The 22499-nt window shown below is 40.5% G+C and overlaps 2 protein-coding genes across 3 annotated transcripts in view; one reads left to right on the top strand and one right to left on the bottom strand.

Annotated features, from left to right (window-relative positions):
• Positions 1-22499, bottom strand: part of MRPS28 (mitochondrial ribosomal protein S28) — a 79721-nt gene that overhangs the window by 41006 nt on the left and 16216 nt on the right. The gene's annotated exons all lie outside the window — the stretch shown is intronic.
• Positions 8005-8270, top strand: PSENEN (presenilin enhancer, gamma-secretase subunit). The gene is given in 2 exon segments (XM_027689462.1): positions 8005-8074; positions 8077-8270. Coding segments are annotated over 2 exon segments (252 nt in total). The 5' UTR covers positions 8005-8016.

The raw sequence follows: 22499 nt of genomic DNA, 5'->3' as shown, positions 1-22499 counted from the left end.
AGAGCAGCAATGTTGCTGTAAGGGAAATGACGAATTCTGAAGAATCCAGAGCTGCATTTTTATTTCACAAGAGATCAAACATAAACACAACATTTGCTGATCTATCAATCCTATCTATTGGTCTCACGGAAAGAACAACCACCACTGAACTGAATGAGGGGAAGCTGTGACAATAGTCAGAGGGGGTAAAAGGAAGCCCATGTCGAGGCTGTTTGCATCTATTGTAATCTATATTTCTTCTTCAAAAACCCTGTTTAACCACTGCATCCTGTCTGTACATGGAAATTTTCCCTAATGAAAAGCAATATAAGTCACAATGTGACTGAGAGACAAACTAAGTTAATTTCATTCTAGTAACTGGGAGGGGGGAATAATCGTAACTTGAATATGATAAATGTCTATGTGCAATAAAACCAACAGGAAAAAGCAAACTGTTTCAACTTTTAAAGAGGTAAAAAAACCAGAAAATGTAGTTGACCAGCCAGTTGTCCTCATATTGCAGAGTATAACAAGGCATTTGTAATGGAGCCCTTGATTACTTCAGGGCGACAAAAATCTGAATATTACAGAGTCTAAACGAGGTTAATTTGTAAGCCAATTCCACGTCTTTGCTCTTACTGTGCATTAGCCACAGTGGCAGGAAAACCAGAGCTGTTTTCCAAAGCCATTACTGATCTGATCTTGGTGGTGGACATGTTTTCCTTTTCTGAAATCTAATTATCTGCTTTAGACAGTATGTTAACAACTAAAATATCTGATCCTCCCTATACCTGTATTTTTGGAGAGCAACACCTGAGTTCTTCATTTCGAAGAAATCCAGAAACCAATATATGTTACATAAACAAGCTCATAATGTTGCCTCAGTATTAGATGATACTGTACATTTTTAAACCAAAATAAATGAGATGCCTAGTGGGTTTAAGAATTTTTTTTTAATTTAGTAAGAATAATTCAAATGTTTGCACTATTTCAGTTCTCTGCTGAGATAAATGCACTTTTTTAAAAACCTGAAGAAAATTTTTGTAAGAAAAAATGTTAACATTCAGCTGGATAGTTAGCAGAACCACAAAGTCTTTTCCACAGGCTGTATAAAGACAAATCCTGAAAGGAGTAGTCGCAACAGATAAGCCTTTATCCACAGGTATTGCCCATTCCTATGCTTCACTGCCATATTTTCTTTACAGGTGTAATCCACAAACACTATGTATTGGAAAAGGGCTGTCCCACTTGGTGCTATAGGAATATTAATTCCAGTACCCAAAAGGTATGCCCTCAAATATATTTTTAGAAAGGTTATTTCAGTTTCCATACAATTCTTTTGAACTCACAGGGGCAATGTGTGCCAAGTGTGCTGTTATTTTTACACAGAGGTTATAATATCCTGGGGCCCTTTGTTGAAACAAGCCAACTAATTTCTCTCAGAAACCAGCTTTCTTTTTGACTCACACTTCATTCTCCTTCTAAGAAAGGTACATGAATTAAGCCCATTTAGATTATCACTACATATGTATCATATATGAATTGCATATTAATGCATCGTATTTAGGGCTGACTTTACCAGTAAGTATATCAGCTTCAGAAAGAATCCTATTGATTTCCATTTCCATTGCATACATACCAATCGATGGATAGTACAGTTGCATTGTGAATAGTCTCACATAAGCTAACTCATATAAACTAAAACAGAAAAAGAGATGTATTAAAAGTTAATTGTAATCTAATCCTCCACAAAGACAAGTCTTTTTAAAAGAAAATCAAGTGGAATTCTTTGTAAAAGGTATAATAAATTACTGTAAGTTTTTCAGGCAATAGAACATGCTACTGTGAAAGATAAAGGAAAAGCTGCTAAGCATTGAGCAGAGACATCTTGTTTTCCATTTAATAGTAACCATTTCAAGTACTATCATCTCCAAGAAAAAAAAAAGAAAAACCCCTCATTACTAATTTCAACTGAAATTCTTTATGGTTATTTGCCTTTCACTTCTACAACCTACCACTGCTTCAAGAAAATTAATTAGACCACTAATGTCATGAATTTTTCATTTTGGGAAAACCTCATGAGCCCACACTGACATTATTCTCCACCAAGTGCAGGTCAGGATATTGAGTACACATATTGCATGTGCAGTGCATATCCAAGAAGTCTACGTTCACTGCTCTCTTATTTTGTCTAGAACTACAAGAACTTTGTCTATAATGCCTTACTGGCTGAAGCATGAAGCTAAGTTACACATACCATGCAAGGTTTGCCCCGATTTCATTGATGTCACCTTACTGCTCCAAAACACTGAGCACATAATAATTCCCACATCTAAGTTTTCAACCTTTCTTTCATTATACAGCACCAGCTTCCAAACATACAAGAGTGGTTAATGCCTATTTCAGTAAGTCAGTGATGTATCTAAGGAAAAATCATCTTTGCCACTTTGAAAAGTGTATTCTTATAACTCCTTTTGAATGACATGCAGAATTACAGTTGAGACATCACAGGATGCACATGACATCAAAACTGGGGTATCCAAATTAAAATTTGCTCAAGTTTTACTTATTAGGTCAGGGGAAAACACAATTTAACCAGGAAGCTTCTTGATCTCTGCTGAGAATTGTCATTTCAAGTTCTTTCTGAACTTCCTTTTCATATTTGAAGCAGAACAGGTTTTCTCAGTTACAGAATTAAAGTATTTTAAAGAGTGTAAGGCATTTACAGACTTCTACAGGATAAATGTTCAGTCTCATTTGTCTGCTCTACAGATAATACAGCTTAGGAGAACGACTTAGACCATTGCGTCCTTTAGATAAATACTATTCCCTGGTATTTCCTTTATAGTAGAAAAAATCAGTGGCTGCTGAAAAGGAAATACTCTATTTTGAATATTTGTTTTAAGTAGAGAAATGGGCAAATGGTTTAGAAGATAGAGCTACAGAGGTGAGAAACAACAAATTCCTAAGACTATCTAGTATTTTTATGAACTTAATACATCTACCAGAAATGCATAAACAGAATGTTCTGTATATTTGGAAAAATTTGTGTTCATGCAGAGGCAGCGATATATAGTATAAAGTATATATATGTATATATGTATATAGTTGATATAGCCTACAAATGTCGCTAAGGAAATTTATTCCTTCCTGCAGCAATAAGTATCGAACAGCCAAAGAGTCAGATAATTGTGAAGATGTAATTTAACTGTCTTTTGCTGGAAGATGGACTTGGTCTTTCCCTACTGTCCTCTGCCTGAAAAACATGATAATGCCAACGCATTTCTGGATACACTTGGAATATTTTTAGTTTGCACTTTTTTACCCTTTCTTCTTGCATAAGGAAGCCAGTCCATTCCCTAGAGGCCTGTAAGGAGTAGAAAAAGGTAGAAATCAAGTAAAAAAATCAACCCACAGAGAAAGAGAAAAAGCTAATTACATAACAGATGTACAAGACCATTTTAGAGATTCACAATACAAGCAGGTTCCCTTGAGTCTGAGTAGATCATCTTTTTTCTCTCCCTGCTCCATGAGTGAAAAACCAGCTCTCCTCTGTAACACTGGACATGCCTTTGAAGAAAAATGTTTCACTCCTTTGGCAATTACAGTCCTCCCATAACTATGGAAGATTTTATATATATATATATAAGCCATAAAATGTAGCACCTACTCTCCCTGTTGCACAACACTCCACATTGCAACAGTGCTTCAGAATAATTTACTCCAAAGGAGCAGCACAGGGATGCAAACACAAGGAGAAGTAGCTAACCATTAATTCCTGCATGAGATCCCTTGAAGCAGGGATTTATCAGCTGGCTGCATTCCCCTCCTGCTCAGCAGCCAGGGCTGCCCAGCACTGAGTGTGCTCCCAGCTTTGATGTGCCATGAAAGTCACCCCAGGCCATGTAACCCTCTCTCTTATTTTCTATAGTGGTTGTTGTCTATCTCAACCGCTGAAAGTTGCACAGGACAGAAAAGCAGGCTTTTTTAATAATTATGTATGTTATGTAGAGATCTCTTCCCTCCCAGCAGAAGGGGGGAGAGCAGAAGGGGATGAGAGAGAGGATGTGCCAGACCAATTCACATGCAAATGTGCCTAAGTTCCAAAGTACATTAAAAGAAAAAGCAGTTCCCTAAAATAATTTATGGCCAGGAATGTTTTATTACCCTTGTACACTTACCACTAAGTTTTGAAATGCTGGCCTATTGATAATGAAGGTTTGTTATCTAGAAATCCTGACAACTCTTCCTCTGGGGACCAGAACCATTGTAAGCTTCTCAGTTTAGAAAAAAAAAATAGTTAATGTGGTGGCTATTTGCAGAACTGTACTGCACAACAGGATGACAGAAGAAGTATTTTGCAGCTTCTCCAGATCTAAAAACCCTAAATAATAACAACCAAGCCTGCAGCTATGGGAAAAATGTGATGCATAATGTAGCAGAAATACCCCAGTAACTGCATTCGGACTTATTTCTGCCTACATGGATAAAGTATCCACCTTGTTGACCTGTCAGTCTCGCTAATCCACCCTCTATTTTCAGTTAATATCATTAAAGTTCAGCGCTTGAGAGCCTGGAGGGAGAGGCGAGCACCCCATCCCCTTTTTCCACGGGGCGGTAACCAGATGTCAATGGCCGCAGCTGTGACTACATAATTACCTGTTTGCATGAACGCGGACCGCAGTTTAGATTTAATAGGTCAGACGACAATGCAGCAAAACGCATTTAGCCTACGATTACCCCTTTTCAAACATTCTCTCGCTCGCAACTTCGACCCTGGGAACATTGCGGGCACAGACTCGGGTCAATAAGAAACATTGGCCGGCACAATGGGGCTGGCCTCAAACAGCGCTGTTGACAGACACCGGCACAAAGGCGGTGAATAGAGTCCCCCTCAGTTCTCACACAGAGCGAAGAATGAGTCAGTGTACTGCCGCTTTAGTGCTCTGTTTGTACAGTGTATACAGCTTTTGTCCCGCGCCACTGTTCGACGCTCAATGGGGCCTAAAGAGCCGAGGAAGTGAAGGCGGAAGAATGGCTCCGCGCTCACCCCGGCAGCCAGCGGTGGATCCCCTGCGCTGGATGGCTCCAGTGGGAAGCCTGGAGATGCCGGTCACGCGGCTCCCGCCGCCCCAGGGCTCGGCCGCGCACATCGTGCTCCTGACCTCGGGCGAAGCCCGCATGCGATGTCGCTGCTGTGGAGACAGCCTGGTACTTTTAAGCAACGTATTCTATCTCCTTCAAAAACACAGTAATGTGCCCTCCTGCCCTTCCCTCCCACCATGACACAATTCACGGCTGCCACTTCAACCAAGAAGGAAAACTGAGCATGGGATTTGGAATTACAGTAGCTCTACGTCCCTCCAAAATGTAACAATAACCATGTAGTTGTAGTTTTAAATCCCCACTGCAAATGGTTAAGGAAGTGAGGAGGGTAACAAAAGACAACCACAGCTGTACATCTGTATTTCACACACAACATTTAGATTGTGCAAATAAAGGGTCAGGGAAAATTTATCACATACACATTGCTCATGAGCCTCTATATTAGTTATCTATTAGCAGAGAAAAAAACCCCACTTCATGTAGATTATTGCTACTCTTCAAACAATAATTTTTGTCGACTTCCCCTTTAGGGAAACAGCACTTCTCTTATTTAAATTACCATGCTTATAAGCACGATTAAGAAACCAAAGTAGCCCTCTAGCACAACGTCAGAAGTGTTATCTTCACCTTCTTTATATCACAGAATCACAGGATAGCCTGGGTTGGAAGGGACCTTAAAGATCATCTAGTTCCAACCCCCCTGTGGTGGACAGGGACATCTTTCACTAGACCATATGCAAAGTATGCAGACTTTTTTCTAAGGAGTGAAATCTTTCCTTGCAAACAGTATTTAGATTTTTTAATGACTAGCATGAAGCTAGTAAAAGAGATAGCAACTGCGCTTTAACTTATGCAGACCGTACTACAGATAAGGTTATACATTATAAATCAGAGTGAAAGAACTGTTTAGTATGTTGTAAGACTGTGAATTGGTTAGAATAAGAAAAAAAAAGGAGAAGAAGAAAATTGCATTTTAGAATAAACAAATCCATGGATTTCCATGAATGGAACACAAAGAACATTGTTCATCTTATTACTAATAGCAAAGGTAGTATTAGCATGCTTTCTACTGCTCTTTCAATTTTAGTTTTTAAGCTCAAAATACTGGAATGTTACTACACTAACTAGCTACAGAAGAAAGCTCCAGATTACTAAAAAACTGATGTGTCTAATGCCAGGAAAAAAAAATTAAACCCAAAAATTGAAAGTTTAATTATGTGTGAGCTAGTCAGAAAGATTTTGAAAGTCTTGAAGCCATGACTTTCACTCTTGGCAAATGAACTGAAAGCGAGTAACCTGAAAGATATGTGAAGAGCGTTACCTTATTCTCAGATACTTCATTTTAAAACAGCACAAAAATTTCTACTGTTTATATCTACATACTGCCTTATTTAAATAAGGCAAGCCTGCCTGCTCTGCACACTACCTATAAGACCTATGACTGCACTCGAGTATACTGGCACTGACTATGTAAAGTAGGCAAACATTTGTACAGGTGCCAAAGTATGCCTGCAAGCTTACCAGGGATCTGATCCATCACATTCCTGAATGGAGTTTTCAGTTCACTTTAAAGGAGGAAAATCCCCACCTTTCAACTACAATTAGGGTTCTTACGTACCCTGCCACAAAAATACTCATAGATCTAAAGGCTGATTAACAAAGCTGGAAGAATTAACATCTAGCACAATTATTTCTTTTATTATGAACAGGAGAAAGACCTTCTGAGTTTGGTCTATCCTGGGAAGAAGAAAATGGAGACAAACTCGGGTTTACCAGTTCTAAATGGGGAGAGATGAAGAGCAGGCCAAGAGCTTATGGGTCAGGATTTAAAGGGAGGGAAGGGACAGGTGACATTATAGTGGGGGTCTACTACAGGTCACCTGACCAGAAGGACCAACCAGATGAAACCCTCTATAGACAGACAAGAGCAACCTCACAGTCACAATCCCTGGTCCTCACGGATATCACCTCAATGCCTGCTGGAGGGACAGAACAGCAGGACATAACAACCCAGGAGGTTCCTGGAATGCAATGGTGGTAACTTCCTTCTCCAAGTCACAGAGGAGCCAATGAGAAGAGGTGCTGTGCTGGAACTTTTTCTCACCGACAAGGAGGGGCTGCTGGGGAATGTGAAACTCAAGGGCAGCCTGAGCTGCAGTGATCATGAAATAGTGGAGTTCAAGGTCCTTAAGGCAGGGGGAAGGGCACACAGCAAGCTCACTATCCTGGACTCAGGAAAACAAACTTTGGATTCCTCAGGGATCTGCTTGGAGAGGACCATGGGATAAAGCCCAGGGGGGAAGAGGGGCCCAAGAAAGCTGGTTAATATTCAAGGATCACCAACGAAGAGGATGCATCTCAACAAAGAGGAATTCAGGCAAAACACCATGAGGCCTGGGTAGATGATCAAAGAACTCCTGGATAAACTCAAACACAAAAAGGAAGCTTAAAGGAGAGTGGAAGCAAGGACACGTAGCTTGGAAGGAACACAAAGAAATTGTCCAGACAGCCAGGGATCAGGTTAGGAAAGCTAAAGTCCTGATAGAATTACATCTGGCCAGGGCTTGTCACGGGCAACAAGAAAAGCTTCTATAGGTGTGATAAGAGGAAGACTAGGGAAAATATGCACCCTCTTCAGATGGAAACAGGAGATCTGGTTACCTGGGATATGGAGAAAGCTGAAGTATTCAATTTACTTTTTTTCCTCAGTCTTCACTGATAACTGCACCAGCCACACCACCCAAGTTGCAGAAGGCAAACCCGGGGACTGGGAGAATGAAGAACCACCCACTGTAGGAGAAGATCAGGTTCAAGACCATTTTAGGAACATGAAGGTGCACAAGTCCATGGGACTTCATGAGATAAATTCAAGGGTCCTGAGAGAACTGGTCGGGGGGGCGGGGCTGGAAGGAGGAACCAGCAGCGGCAGCAATGATGAACCTGGACCGAGTCTCCAATGAGGAGAAACTGGAGCTGTGCCGGAAATACTTCCAGGGGGGTTCCTGCTGCTGCCCTTCCTCTGGGTGATGAACGTGGTTTGGTTCTTCTGAGAGGCCTTTTGGGCCCCCCCGTTCGGGGAACAGCAACAGATCAAACACTACATGGTGCATTCTGCGCTGGGGGCGGGGCTCTGGGGGGTCTCCCTGGGGGTCTGGATTGGGCTCTTCCAGACTCGCCATGGCTAATGGATTTTTTTATTTTTTTCCAACAGGATGAGGTTCAACAAGGCCAAGTGCCAGGTCCTGCACTTTGGCCACAATAACCCCAAGCAGCGCTACAGGCTGGGGACAGATTGGCTGGAGAGCAGCCAGGCAGAAAAGGGACCTGGGAGTCTGGATTGACAGGAAGCTGAACATGAGCTAGCAGTGTGCCCAGGTGGCCAAGAACACCAATGGCATCCTGGCCTGTATCAGGAACAGTGTGGCCAGCAGGACCAGGGAAGTGATTCTTCCCCTGTACTCAGGACTGGTGAGGCCACACCTGGAGTACTGTGTCCAGTTCTGGGCCCCTCAGTTCAGGAAGGATATTGAGGTGCTGGAGCAGGTCCAGAGAAGAGCAACGAGGCTGGTGAAGGGACTCGAGCACAAGTCCAATGAGGAGAGGCTGAGGGAGCTGGGGTTGTTCAGCCTGGAGAAGAGGAGGCTCAGGGGAGACCTCATCCCTCTCTACAACTATCTGAAAGGAGGTTCTAGCCAGGTGGGGGTTGGTCTCTTCTCCCAGGCAGCTATCAGTAAGACAAGGCACGGTCTTAAGCTGTGCCAGGGGAGGTTTAGGTTAGATATTAGGAAGAAATTCTTTACAGAGAGGGTAATCAGGCATTGGAATGGGCTGCCCAGGGAAGTGGTGGATTCTCCGTCCCTGCAGGTTTTTAAGATGAGACTGTGGCACTTAGTGCCATGGTCTAGTAACCACGGCGGTGTTGGATCAAGGGTTGGACTTAATGATCTCAGAGGTCCCTTCCAACCTGGCTGATTCTATGATTCTATGATTAACAGGCTACACCGCTATCCATCATATTTGAGAAGTTGTGGCAGTCCAGTGAAGTTCCCACTGACTGGAAGGGGAAACATAACACCCATTTTTTAAAAAGGAAAAACAGAAGACTCGGTGAACTACAGGCCAGCCACTCTCACTTAAGTGCCCTGAAAGATCATGGAGCAGCTCCTTCTGGAAACTATGCTGAGGCATATGGAAAATAAGGAGGTGATTTTTGACAGCCAACATGCCTTCACTAAGTGCAAACTGTGCCTGACAAATCTGGTGACCTTCTACCCTGGGGTTACAGTGTTGGTGGATAAGGGCAAAACAACTGACGTCATGTACCTGGACTTGTGCAAAGCATTTGGCACTGTCTCACATGACATCCTTGTCTTTAAACTGGAGAGGCATGGATTTGACGGATGCACCACTCAGTGGACAAAGAATTGTCTTGGATGGTCGCACCCAGAGAGTTGCAGTCAACAGCTCAGTGTCCAAGTGGAGACTGGTGACAAGTGGTGTTCCCCAGGGGTCAGCATCGCAACAGCACTGTTTAACATCTTTGTTGGTGACATGGGCAGTGAGACTGAGTGCACTGTCAGCAAGTCTGCTGACAACACCAAGCTGTGTGGTGCAGTCAACACACTGGATGGAGGGGATACCATCCAGATGGACCTTCACAGGCTTCAGACATGAGCCCATGTGAATCTCACAAAGGCCAACAAGGACAAGTGCAAGGTCCTGCATGTGGGTTGGGCAAGCACAAGTACAGGCTGGGCAGAGAATGGATTGAGAACAGCTCTGAGAAGAAGGACTTGCAGGTATTGGTGGACAAAAAGCTCAACATGACCCAGCAATATGCACTTGCAGTCCAGAAAGCCAACTGTGTTCTGGGCTGCATCAAAAGAAGTGTGACCAGCAGTTTGAGGGAGGTGATTCTTCCCCTCTACGCTGAGACCTCATGAGACCCCCACATGGAGTAGTGCACCCATCTCTTGTGCTGCCAATGTAAGAAGGACTCGGGCTGTTGGAGTGAGTCCACAGAAAGGTCACGGACATAATCAGAGGATGGTGAGATACTGGACCAGGTTGCCCAGAGATGTTGTGGATGCCTCATCCCTAGAGGTGTTTAAGGCCCAGCTGGATGGAGCTCTGAGCAACCTGATCCAGTGGAAGGTATCTCCGCCCATTGGGCAGTGGGGGAGTGTTGAAACTAGATAATCTTTAACATTCCTTCCAACCCAAACCATTCTTTGACAAATCACCTCAAATCTCCTTTTTCATTTTTATTTTTTTAAGCTTAAATCACTGCTTAGCAAGTTAAACCTAGCCTAACCTACTCCATACATTATTCCTTTAATTTAATTTTAGCTAAGTGCACCACATACACCACTAAGTGTACACGCTTAGCATACTCTTAATACATCTTGAAGAAGCAGATAAATATTTCACAAACCTTCACATTAGACCAATGTGTGATTCAACTTACCAAAAGTCCCAGAAAGGGATATTTTATTTGCTGCCACACATCACTGCTGCTCTGCATCCCCCTCCCAGGCTGGCAGCAGCGGCAGCTCTGCCTCCTGCCAAGCAGAGGATCACAGCTTGTTTACTGAGCTCTGTGTGGAGGAAGCAGAGCGCATTTCAGTCTCGTCTCCAGCAGCCCTGTCAAGCCAGTTGCCAAGAACAGTCTTGAAAGGCTTCGGGGGAAGCAAAATCTAGTACGTAGGTGGCAATAGACCAGGGACCCAAAGATGAGTGAGGTGGTGCAGGCACTACTTGATCTGAAAGATTAAAACACCTTTAGGTAACTTCAAATAGGAAAAGAAGTAAGTGAACTCCCTAAGTGGAAGAACAGATTAACAATCAACTTATAATTACCACTGAGATTAGGATCTCTATGTTAATACTTGAAGTTAATGAGTACAAATTGCAAATAAATTAAACTTGTACGCTATTTACATTTCCTTATGATGTATGGAAAAGACCTGAAAAGTCTGATTGGGATTTCATGTTGTAGAAGATTATAATTTTTTTAAATTTTAATATTTAAATTAACACTCCATTACTCCCAGAAGATTTCAGACAGGTTAAATGTGTGTTGTGCATTTCCATAAAGAAATGCTTTATATAGTTTTATAGGAACCATGAAACTTGTTCAATAAGATCTCACTGCCTTTGCAAGAGCATGCCAGCTACTATGAAAATAAAGAACAGTTTCACAGAGGACATGTACACAATCACTCATTCCTTCTAATAAGATCATTAATCAAAGAAAAATTGCTTAAGCCCTTTTCCCCTACCCTACTAATGAAAAGTCACCAAACACTGATAAGTGATCAGCATTTTTCATTGTACCAAATGATTATTTCTCTGCCTTTAGAATCGTATCTCAATTTCTTGGTTAACTGGGTACATGCTCACACAGTGTGACCACATTATGTGCACTTTGCCATGTGATCAGAGCCTGCCAAGTCTCAAAGCAGATTATTTAAAATAGAGCTTCAGTATTTTTCAGAACAATCCCTCCAGGATCTGGAGGATTGGGGGCAGGGAGGTGTTATTTCTCACCCAAGTTGGGTGACTGGATTTTAAGTTCTTTATACAAAAAAATAAATTGTTGTAAAATGCTAAGATGGGAAAATAGAAAATTTGCCTCTCTTGACAGCTATCACAGAAGGAAAAAGAACTTTGGTTTTGTATGAAAAACACCCCATGACTGGCTATCAGCATACTTTGAATTTCAGTGACCATAAATCATGACTGTGTTCAGCAAGTTCATAAAGCAACAGACATTTGCATCCCTGCTTGGCTGCTATCATGCCTAAAATGCTGACAGAGTCATGGCAGCAGTGACCACACACAGACTCCAAAATCTATTAGGGCAAGTTTTAACAGCTACTGACTACTCTTAGTACACTTCCCCCCCTTTTTTCTCTTTAAATGTACAAGTCTTTACTTACACTGCAGTTCTTCCAACACAACAGCAACACTGCCTAGAATTTTAAATTTAATCTTGAAAATTTAAGAAAAATCAGGCAAGCAAATACAATAGCAAGGACTGAGTTACCAAATGCTCCTTACTCAGTAAGGGCAATTACATACAACCTAAATGTCGCTTTAGTTCTATTATCTCTATTTCTTCCTCCCAAACATTTGATTCACAAATTATACTCATTTGTTATTTCCATCCTTGATCCAGACAAGCATATGTGAAGAGAGGCAACAAGGACTGTTGGTTTTGTTAGCATATTAGTGAGCAGAAAAGGAAAATAAAGTAGTCTTAAATAACAGACATGCAATAAAGTGTTATTTATCTTTGCCTCTAAACACCATGTGGTTTTTAATTGATTTGCTGAGCTGGCTAATAGCAGCAAAGCAGCTGAATCCCCTACACAGTTCGGCAACACTCAGCCTTAAAAGGCTTACTTTGCTTTGTAGGAATTTACCTGCTTTTGTGCCCTGGTTGGAAAACGGAATCTGAACAGGTTGACGAGGAGTTACAGAAAGCATCAGGGGAAGAAAAGCATCTGTCAAGGGTTTGGTGTGTAGGAGTAACAGAATTAATTTTATCAGTCTTTTGGGCCTATTCCAAGCGGCAGTCAACACCCACTCCTCCCTCTGATGAGACATCCCTCTGTACCGACCAGTGACTTCAAATAAAAATGCATGACTAAATAAATCATCAATGGCCACAAACAGCTTCTAAGTATCTCCAAGGCTGGAGATTTCACAACCTCCCTGGGCAACCTGTAACCTGTGCCAGCGTTCAGTCACCCTCACAGTGTAAAACTGCTTCCTGAGGCTCAGAGGGAGCCTCCTGTGTGTTGGTGTGTGCCTGTTGCCCCTTGTCCTGTCACTGGGCACTACTGATAAGAGCCTGGCTCTGTATCCTTTGCCCCCTCCCTTCAGGTGTTTATACACAATTGATGAGATGATCCCTCTGAGCCTTCTCTTTTCTAGGATGAACAGTCTTTCCTCATTGGAGAGATGCTCCGGTCCCTTCATCATCTTAGGGGCCCTTCTCTAGACTTTCTCTTAAACTGGGGAGCCCAAAACTGGACACAGCACTCCACGTCTGGCCTCACCAGGGCTGAGTGGAAGAGAAGGATCACATCCGGCCACCTTCTTGTCTAACGCAATCCAGGACACCATTCAGCTTCTTTGCCACAAAGGCTCACTGTTGCTTCATGTTGAACTTGATGTCCACCAGGACCCCCTGGGCCTTTTCTGCCAAGGTGCTTTGCAGCCAGGTGCCCCCAGCACGAACTGGTGCCCACGGCTGTACCTTCCCAGGGGAAGGACTTGGCACTCGTCTGTGTTGAACTTCAGAAGGTTCCTCTCAGACCATTTCTCCAGCCTGTCAAGTCACTCCAGACAGCAGCACAACCACCTCATGTAACAGCAACTCCTCTGAGTTTTGTACTCCAGGATAACTCGCTTAAGGTACACTCTGTCCCATCACTGAGGTCACTAATGAAGATGTTTAACAGGACTGGACCCAGTACTGACCCCTGGGTACACAGTTAGTTACCAGCCTCCAGCCTGAGTACTCTTCATATTATATAGCAGACTGAGAATGATTACCAGTTAAATAATTCTGTACAACAACTCTAGCTTTGCTAATACTAACAATTTAATCATCTTTCTGACATTTAGTGTCTTAAAGTCTTGGTTCTTATAGTTATACAGTTACACAAGAAGATCAATTGCCTTTCTAAAAAAAAAATTGTTTTAATTAAAAATTCCCATTCTGCCAAGTAAAAAAAAAAAAAAAAGTTATGTGAACTGAAACACTAAATAACCCAAAAAGACATAAACAAAAAATAAAACCAACTTTAAAATCATGATTCGTGGGAGGCCTGACTCATGCCTTCTGAAGAGCTCGAGGTTGATATATATTACCTGCAGTGTTTCCCTAGCTGTGTTAACTCCCTTCGCAGACTCACTTTACTGAAACTGTTCCAGAGGGGTGAATAATTACCACTCCGTGGTTATATGATAGCATTAATTTTCCTGAGTAAGATCTATGTTATATGAGGACTTATAATTCACATTTGGTCCAAAACAACATTAATTCAGTTTCTCAACCAAGAAACTAAACAGCTTCTGTCTTTGGGCAAGTCTACATCAGCTAGTTTAGACCGAGCTGGCTCCCAAACTGAAATCAAAGGCCACATCAGCACAGCACAGCACAACTCATTATGTTAAGAAGAGGGTTTAGCACACAGTTACACCCAACCTAATAAAAGCAGTTACACTGCTTCAGTAACCTGGCCTGCTTTTTCATCTAACCCTTATTTCTGTTACAGGTACAGGTCAAACTGACCAGACTTTCAGCCAGAAACATGTGCAACTCGCTCTGTGGTTTAGTAAAGTACAGTTCCCTGTACCCCTGAGAAGTACCACATGCCTGTAAAACTGGCATGACCCTACCTCATCCACTGGCATCCAGAGTCTCTGGTCAGCAAAACATGTTGGGGAGCGTTAGAGTTTTCATAATCTTCTGTATCTGTAATGGCTGAGGTTTCTTGAGCCTTGTCTAGCTATTGAGGAAATTAATTATACTTTACTAAGAGTATTTAAGTGAGAGAGCTCCTCCCTGTGTGCTAACAGCAAGGCTTTCTCAAAGGTGGTGGGGGGGTAAATTTTCAAATACACTGCACATAGAGATTCAACTCATTTATTCTCATCAATCTCAAAACAAAATACTAGAAACAATTTTAATTCTTCTGCCAAGTCATGACTTCATAATTCTAGTTTCTGTAGTTCTTGACAGCTAGCACCTGGATCAGAGGAAAAGAGAGAGTTAACCTACCTCTTCTCCTACGGACAGCACTCAAGCATTCCAATGCAGTAACAAGTTTCCCAAGACTTTTTTCTTTCCTATCGTGTATGTGTGCACGTCCACATATGAGAAAAAGTGTGGCTTAAAAAGTATTTACAGACTTTGACATTGCCAAAAAAGCTCCAGGCCACCTTATGGACTGCTTTGTTCTCCCAAGACGTTTTACACAGCATATTCCATCTCCCATTTATCATGATGCCCTGGGAAGACAGAGCTGGCACAACGTTTTTACCAGTAAATGCTACTAGTTTTGTGAGGTTTTTTTCTTCCAAAGGTCATCAGATCCCATAACTCCCTGCTACCTTAATCTAGTGACAGAATCAAAAACTAAGATGAAAAAATTATTAGCAGGCTCACATGCACTGTTGGGGCATTAATCCTAGGTCTATGCCGTATATTCCGTACCAAATGCTGTGCAGGGTGCCTCATTAATACGGATTAGTTGTAGTTTTGATAACCAACACCTGTCACATGGTATCATTACATTACCTAAACTCTAAAGTACCTATCTGGGATGAAAAACTTACAGTGCAGTCCAAAAAAATGTTTACAGACTCTGGGCTCCGGGAACTCTGGAAGCACAGTCTTGTGTATTACAGAACCACACAAAGCCAACACCTCCATTTGTGGTTGAAAATAACCACTGAAGAATGATATACAGTGGGTGGCAAAAAAGTCACAATTGTAAAAAACCAAGCAAATAATAAGCTGTGTCCATAGGGGATAAAAATGCTATAATTTCCAAAATGCTATAAATAAGTTGGAGGTTATTGCTGCAGCACACAAACCAAGTTTGCAATCACAGGGCTATTCTTCATGTCTGTTTCAAAAAAAGCGAGCTGAAATTGTTCGACAGCAGACAGAGTGGCACCGTGTGCATTGTTTGGGCTCCCAGCGATGGTGAATTGCACTATATGGAAGCTTTGTAGAAAAGGGAGCTCCTGCCACCTCCTTGAATTTAGCCCTCTTCAGTATAAACAATAAGGTTTCCTTTTTAAGTTGCAATGTTTGTATGTGGGAACAGAACATCATCAGTCCTGCTTCCCATTTCTCCCTTTCCCATTTGGGTAAAGTTGGAGACCAAAGGCTGACCAGAGTGCCAAAACCCAAGTTTGCTGATGACTAGTGCAAACCACCTTGGTCCTCAGAGAATTTCAAAATGACATTTTCGTAATTTTAATCAGAGAAAGAGACTGGTTTTCACAGTGTGGAGACCAGCTGTCTGGTTATGTTTTCCGTAAAAGATACAAACTGGAAGAGATTCAGAAAAGTGTATGTGCACACTTTGTTTTATACTTCAGCAAATTTGAGCAGGTCATAATTATTCAACAATTCAAAAATCATAATACAGTCTAAGTTCATCTTTCAAAATGCAGGGGAATTTTGCCCTCCAATAAGCAGGTGCTTACCTGACAGATAGGATAACTTGGAAGTCAAGGAGGATGTGGAAAGAGCACGGAAGTATGAAGACTGCTTTGATTTCAGATAGCTATTTAGTATTACAAATGTCAGCAATATGGCACTGATAGATGTAAACCATCTGACATTACAGGCACAAAGGAAAGCACTGCCATATAAACTTACAAATTCTCCCAAGTTGCTTACTTATGCCACTACTTTTTTTTTGACAGGTAAGAAATACTTTCCAAAAACAAACAAACAAAAAACGACAAAAAAATCAGAGCTGATTACAAAAGAAAAGAGAAAATGTGTGAAAGGACAGGTAACTACTGATGTTGACTAAATAAGACTATATACATAAGTATTTTAGTAAGTTTTGTAATTTCTGCTTTAATTATGTATAAATGAGCAAAAATTATTTATAAAACTTTCCAAAAGTATTAATAGAAGGTACATATACTGCTGCAATACAGCCACCTCTAAAACATGGTGACTGCTTAAGAAGACACAACAGAGCTGCAAATTCTAACAGTTCAGTGGTAAAATAATGGTAAAAAGCTGAGCAATAATATGTAAGCTAAAAAAGACTTACTAACTTCTTTAATACTGAATAGATATAATAATATAAAACTGTAATTAGTTAGAAACCTATGTTATATTTACATTGGAAATATATATTAACAGTCAGTATTGAAAAAATAATACAGAGAATGAACCTGAAAGGAGTGCAAATAGTTAGCAATGGAGCACATGAACAAGGCAATGGCAGAGAATGATGATGGAAGGAAGGAAGATAACGCATTTCCCATAAGAAACTGGTTACACATTTTCTCCATTTTCTTATAAGAGTTTTTCTACTGTATGGTTACTACTAGACAGACTTGTAAGAAAAAGATTGACTTGCTGGGAATGAAAACCTAACAGAAGGGAAGCAGGGAAGGAGGAAGCCACTGATTTAATGCCAATGAGCTACCAGCAACGATTTGAACACACAGAGAGAATGAGAAAATTCTACTAGTATAGTTACTGTGTTCATGGGAATGAGCTTACCGAAAGTGGGAGTTAAAAAAATATTCCTCAGAGGACCTTGATCCTTTTCTACGCAAGACTACATCACAAAAATCAAAAGCAATTTTGGACACTAATCCAGTATCACGTGCATTTTGTCAGTAACTTCAACATGCATTTATAATTTAAAAAAAAAATCACTAAGTGTCTATAGGTTTCCAGTCTCTTTCTTATGACCTGTTTTCTTCTGCATCTGCACAAGTTTGAAAATTGTACTTGCCAAAGCACCATTTATTGTATCACTTGTACTGCTGGTTGGCAATTACCTTCTTTCCCTTCAAGAATTACGCATTACAGATAAATGCTACTTTGCTGGCAACAGACAGCAAGAAGGAAGTAGACCACTGTAAAAACAAACGTACAACTAAAACCAGCATTACTGCAGCAAGATATGTTTCCTTTATATATCACATTACCTCTTTTTTTTAGCAGTAATAGTTCCATCAACATTCAAAGCTTGACATGAAAGCTGTAGGATGTGCCAGGCTGCCAGAGCAGCACCACTGCAGTCAGCAGCAGTACAGGGCAGGGAAGAAATACATACTCTAAGGAAACCATTGTTAAGTCTCTCCACTGCCACCAGATACGTATCCTGTAGTGGCCCATACTACTTCTCAGAGATTTTGCTCCCAGTTAGTCAAAGACACCAGGCTGAACATTAATTTTATGCCTGTGATTCCACTGGCAAAGAAAGAGTAAAGGGCTTGGGGATAGGAGCTGGATGCTGGGTCTCTCTCTCAGTCCAGCACCCTGCCAGTTGTCTGGTCTCCATTTAATTTTGAAGGAAAGTTAGAAAGGTTATGTCTTCAACATCATCTCTCTAAACCTTTCCATAGTAATCTTGCATCATGACATACATAACAGTCAGGGAAACAAGGGTTTAGCAAGCAAAGAGTGCATTTACCACACTGACACCTTCCCTTGTGCAGGTATCTTTGCCACACACCCAGAGCAAGATGCTTTGTGTGAGGCAGCTCAGTCTGGCTGAGATGCACTCAGTGTTGAAGAAACATATTCACATGGCATCAAAATGGAGTAGTTAATTCCAAACTCACTCTCCAGGGTAACACACGGGGACTTTGTTTACTACACAAACTGGAACTAAACCAAATGGTGTCTTATTGAAATCCTTCCCCCTGAACAGCATTTCTCTCCATGGACCTCTATTTCTTTTTTTAGAAATTGATTTTTTTTTTAGTCTTACAAGTTCTTTTATGTCAGTATCAACTTAAATTTAAGACTGTCTTAATAAAATGAATATGCTAGAAAACAACCAGCCTTATTCATATTACCTAATCTAAAAAGATATATTATTTTAAATTGGATTCCCTTCTGCCCTTATCTACAAAATATTTTAAAAATAGAACAAAGAGAAGAATTTAAAATGTTTCCCAAATAAAATTCACCTTGGCAGTCATTCAAACAGAGTAAATATTTTGATACAATTTGCAGAAACAGCATTAGGTAATATTTTATGATGCTCATTAAGCTGTCATGTTCTAAATCACAACCGGCATCAAATGATTTCTTCCCTTCTCTACTATTTAAGTTTGGCAAATACACACTGTATAAAAGGTGTCAAGTAAAATTGCCACAGGATATACTGGAAATCCCTGCACCAGCTGCATACTCAAGCATAAAGGAAGTATCTTTCTGATCCTACAGCCTGATAATACTGGAGTTGCTGGAGGGTTACAGCAGTCTTTGAAAATAAAGCTTCATTACACTGGCATGGAGAGGTGCAGTTTAATCCTCTTTGGAAGCTGGTCCTGCAATCCTACATTTTAGAAAATTGCTGAAAGCCATTGTGCTTTTGATGGGAATTGGTCATTAAGAGTACAGGTGCAGACCATGCAAGAGGCAGTGTCAGCACAGTCCCTTCCCGTATTTTCTGCTTCTTAGGAATTCCATCTGATAATGGCAGAAGCAGGTTGTAACAGCACCTTTGTGCCATGGATTAAGTTGTTGCTCATTTGGAGATATAAGACAGATACTTTCTTCTTTAGGACTTCATTTCTTCTGCATGTTAAAAGAAAGAAAAAAATATACCACTTTCTTCCCATAGCTGAAAAGGAACCTTACTTTCCTACAGACACTTTCTCACTTGTATAAACTTTGGATACTTAACAGAATTACTATGCTCTTGGCATAAAATGCAAATTTAATACAGCATTTAAGTCAAACTGTATCAAGAAACATGTTTTTACTAATTATAGTATATCTTTAATAAGTCCACCATATATTACATGCGATTTTGAACTTGTAATGGCAATAAATACTCCTGACACATTAAATAAATCCAAAATAGAACACTGCTGAAATTTATAATCAAATACACCCTTGCCTGACCCCAGTGAAATTTTACTAAAATATGCTTCATCTCTAACTAAGCTGATGTATTCTTCCAGTATCAATACCACCAATGCTGATAGCAATTCTGTGAAACAGCTTTCCCAAAGAAGGAAAACAATCAATGAGAACCAAACAAAAATGGCTAGCAGTTTCTTCAAATGCTTATTCAGTTTAAATTTTGCATCATTACTATTCTAAGGTTTCTTTTACTTAAAGTTTGTGGTGGTTTGTTTGGTTGTTGTTTGTTTTACAGGTTGACATTTCTTTTAGTAGAACTGATGGAAAAAATGTATTTATGGAGCTACTTTAAATTTTCCAAGTGAGGGACACCATTTTTCATAGTCATGTTTTTACCCAAGACAGTCTTTAGGGAATCCTTTTTTATGGCCACATGGTGGTAGCACTACAGGGTCTTTCACATGGACATTCCAAGAAATCATAACTGTTAGGAATCAGACTGAGCAGTTTAAGATAACAAGTTTTACAGACAAGAACCTCTTGCAGACTTTTCGATTCTTTTCAAGTAACCTGTAGCACTTTCAAAGAGCACAGGACATCATATAAGAGAAAGAACATTTTATTATAGTATCATGAAAATAGTTGACTTCTGGTGAAAAAAAAGTGAAATGAACAAGGAAATATCAAAAGCACATGTCCTCACAAGTTATTTCCTTACATAAATGGCAAGAGAGGGTTTTTTTCCTCTAAAGATGCTAAACTAATATTTTGGAGGTGTTGCCAAAAACCTGAAAAGACAGTACAATAAAACTGAAAATCAGTATCAGAATACAGGTACTAAAGAGCCATGTTCAAGACTGACTTCACAAAAATGGTATCATAAATTTCAATGTCTGAAGATTAAATCTGGTTCTTCTGTCCTGAACTGATGGCCTTCAAAAAATCATCTGTTATCTGTAAATTAAAATGCCTGTTCTTCTCCTTGGCACTAACAATAAACATTTTGCAATCAAAACAGTAAACAGTTCTACTGGTTACATGCATGTACAATATGGTGATAGAGTCACTTTTGTCAGCAAGTGAATTAACAGAAATAACGGTAACAAAAACGTTACTGCAGTCACCAGTGTAAGCTGGTACAGATCTAAATACACACTGCAAATTCTACCCAGTTACTTTCAAGCTTTGGTAGAAGATACTCTAGTTTGACCTTTATGCTGGTGATCAAAAGCAGCTATTGCCTTCCAAAGGCACCAAAGTGCACCAACAGACCCTAGGGAGCAGATGAAGCCTCATTCAAACAATCAGAAGCCACCTCACGATTGCAGGCCTTGATTCCCATGGGGGACTTCAAATGTCCTTATGTCTGCTCAAGCAAAAACAAACACAGAGGGGAGTGAGCAACCAGAGCGAGTGCCCTGGTGACATTTTCTTACTAGCAGTGCCAGACAGCCCAAGCAGGGCAGGTCTTCTGCTGGACATGTTCACTCACGGGCAGGTAAGAACTGTTTGGGCACATTGTAGCTGATGTCAGCCTCAGCTGCAGTGATCACCAATGAGAGCTTAAACACCGAAGGAAAGTGAGAAAGGCAAGTGGCAGAAGAGAGATGTGGGCTTCAGAACAGTAGACTTTGGATTATTCAGGGAAGAGAAGAAGCTGTCCTGACATGATAAAGTACCCAGAAGAGGTCACTGATCTATAAGGACAAACTCCTCAATGCTCTAGAAGGGTACTTCCTAAGGAGCAGAAGTTGAGCAGGCCTGGCAGAAGGCTCCCGCAGCTGAACAGGGAGCTTCAGTCTGAACTCTACCACAAAACCAAAATGAATGGTCATAGATTGAGATTAATATAGAAGAACTCCTCAGGCATGCAATGGCCTTGAGAAAGGCAAAGCTCATCTCAATTTAGCATTAACAAGAGATGCAAAGAGCAACAAGGGCTTCATCAGTATAGCAGCAGCAAAAGACTAAGAAAATCTTCATCTGCTGCCAAATTTGACAGGCACAAAGGACTCAGTTCATCCTGGGATATCAATCACACTTGCTTTGAAAGTCATAGACCTGTCAAAAAAAGGAAGTTGAGTACAAAAATGCTCTGATAAAATACTCTCACAGACTTGCACACAAATGGGTGATTATTTTTGTTAAATCTCTTTTTGTTAAATCAGCTATTTCAGAACTGATTATCACAGGAATCATATTTAATGTTTTAGAAACAGTGATGTTGCAGATTAATAAAGATGTTCCTCCTCTCTCAGGGAAAAAAGAGGGAAAAGAGATGGACTAAAATATTCTGATGCTATGAATTAAAAAATATGGTATTTTGCCTACGTATTAAAAACTACGTGCTAAAGCAACCTGGAGACAAATTAAATAGACAAGAGATCTTTGAATAATACATAATCATAACGTGCTAAAGACAGTCAAGAAAGTTTATAAATACTATTTCCACTAGAATTCATTGCTTCCTTATCTTTGAGCTCTCTAACTACTGTATTCTCGAGTGCAGCTGTTCTAGTTCCACCACAGTTGTTCTACTTCAGTTGTTCTACTACAGTGAAACTTTATGCCAAAATCTATATAAAATCACCTGCTACAATATGGAATATTTGACCACATTAGCACTGATCATCTGCTATGAACCATATTATCACAAATAACATGTAAACTCCCCAATAGGTCACCTCATGTTTACATATTTAGCATAGATAGCTCCTGCCTAAGAAGCAATTTACATGGGAATAAAAGTTCCACATCCACAAAACTGCCAAGGATTTCAATAAACAGTGCTTGTTTTAACAACTCTGAT

This window comes from Neopelma chrysocephalum, unplaced genomic scaffold (genome assembly GCF_003984885.1).
Source record: "Neopelma chrysocephalum unplaced genomic scaffold, ASM398488v2 Primary Assembly neopelma1_22, whole genome shotgun sequence".
NCBI lineage: Eukaryota > Metazoa > Chordata > Aves > Passeriformes > Pipridae > Neopelma > Neopelma chrysocephalum.
This window is presented reverse-complemented; position numbering and strand designations above follow the sequence as displayed.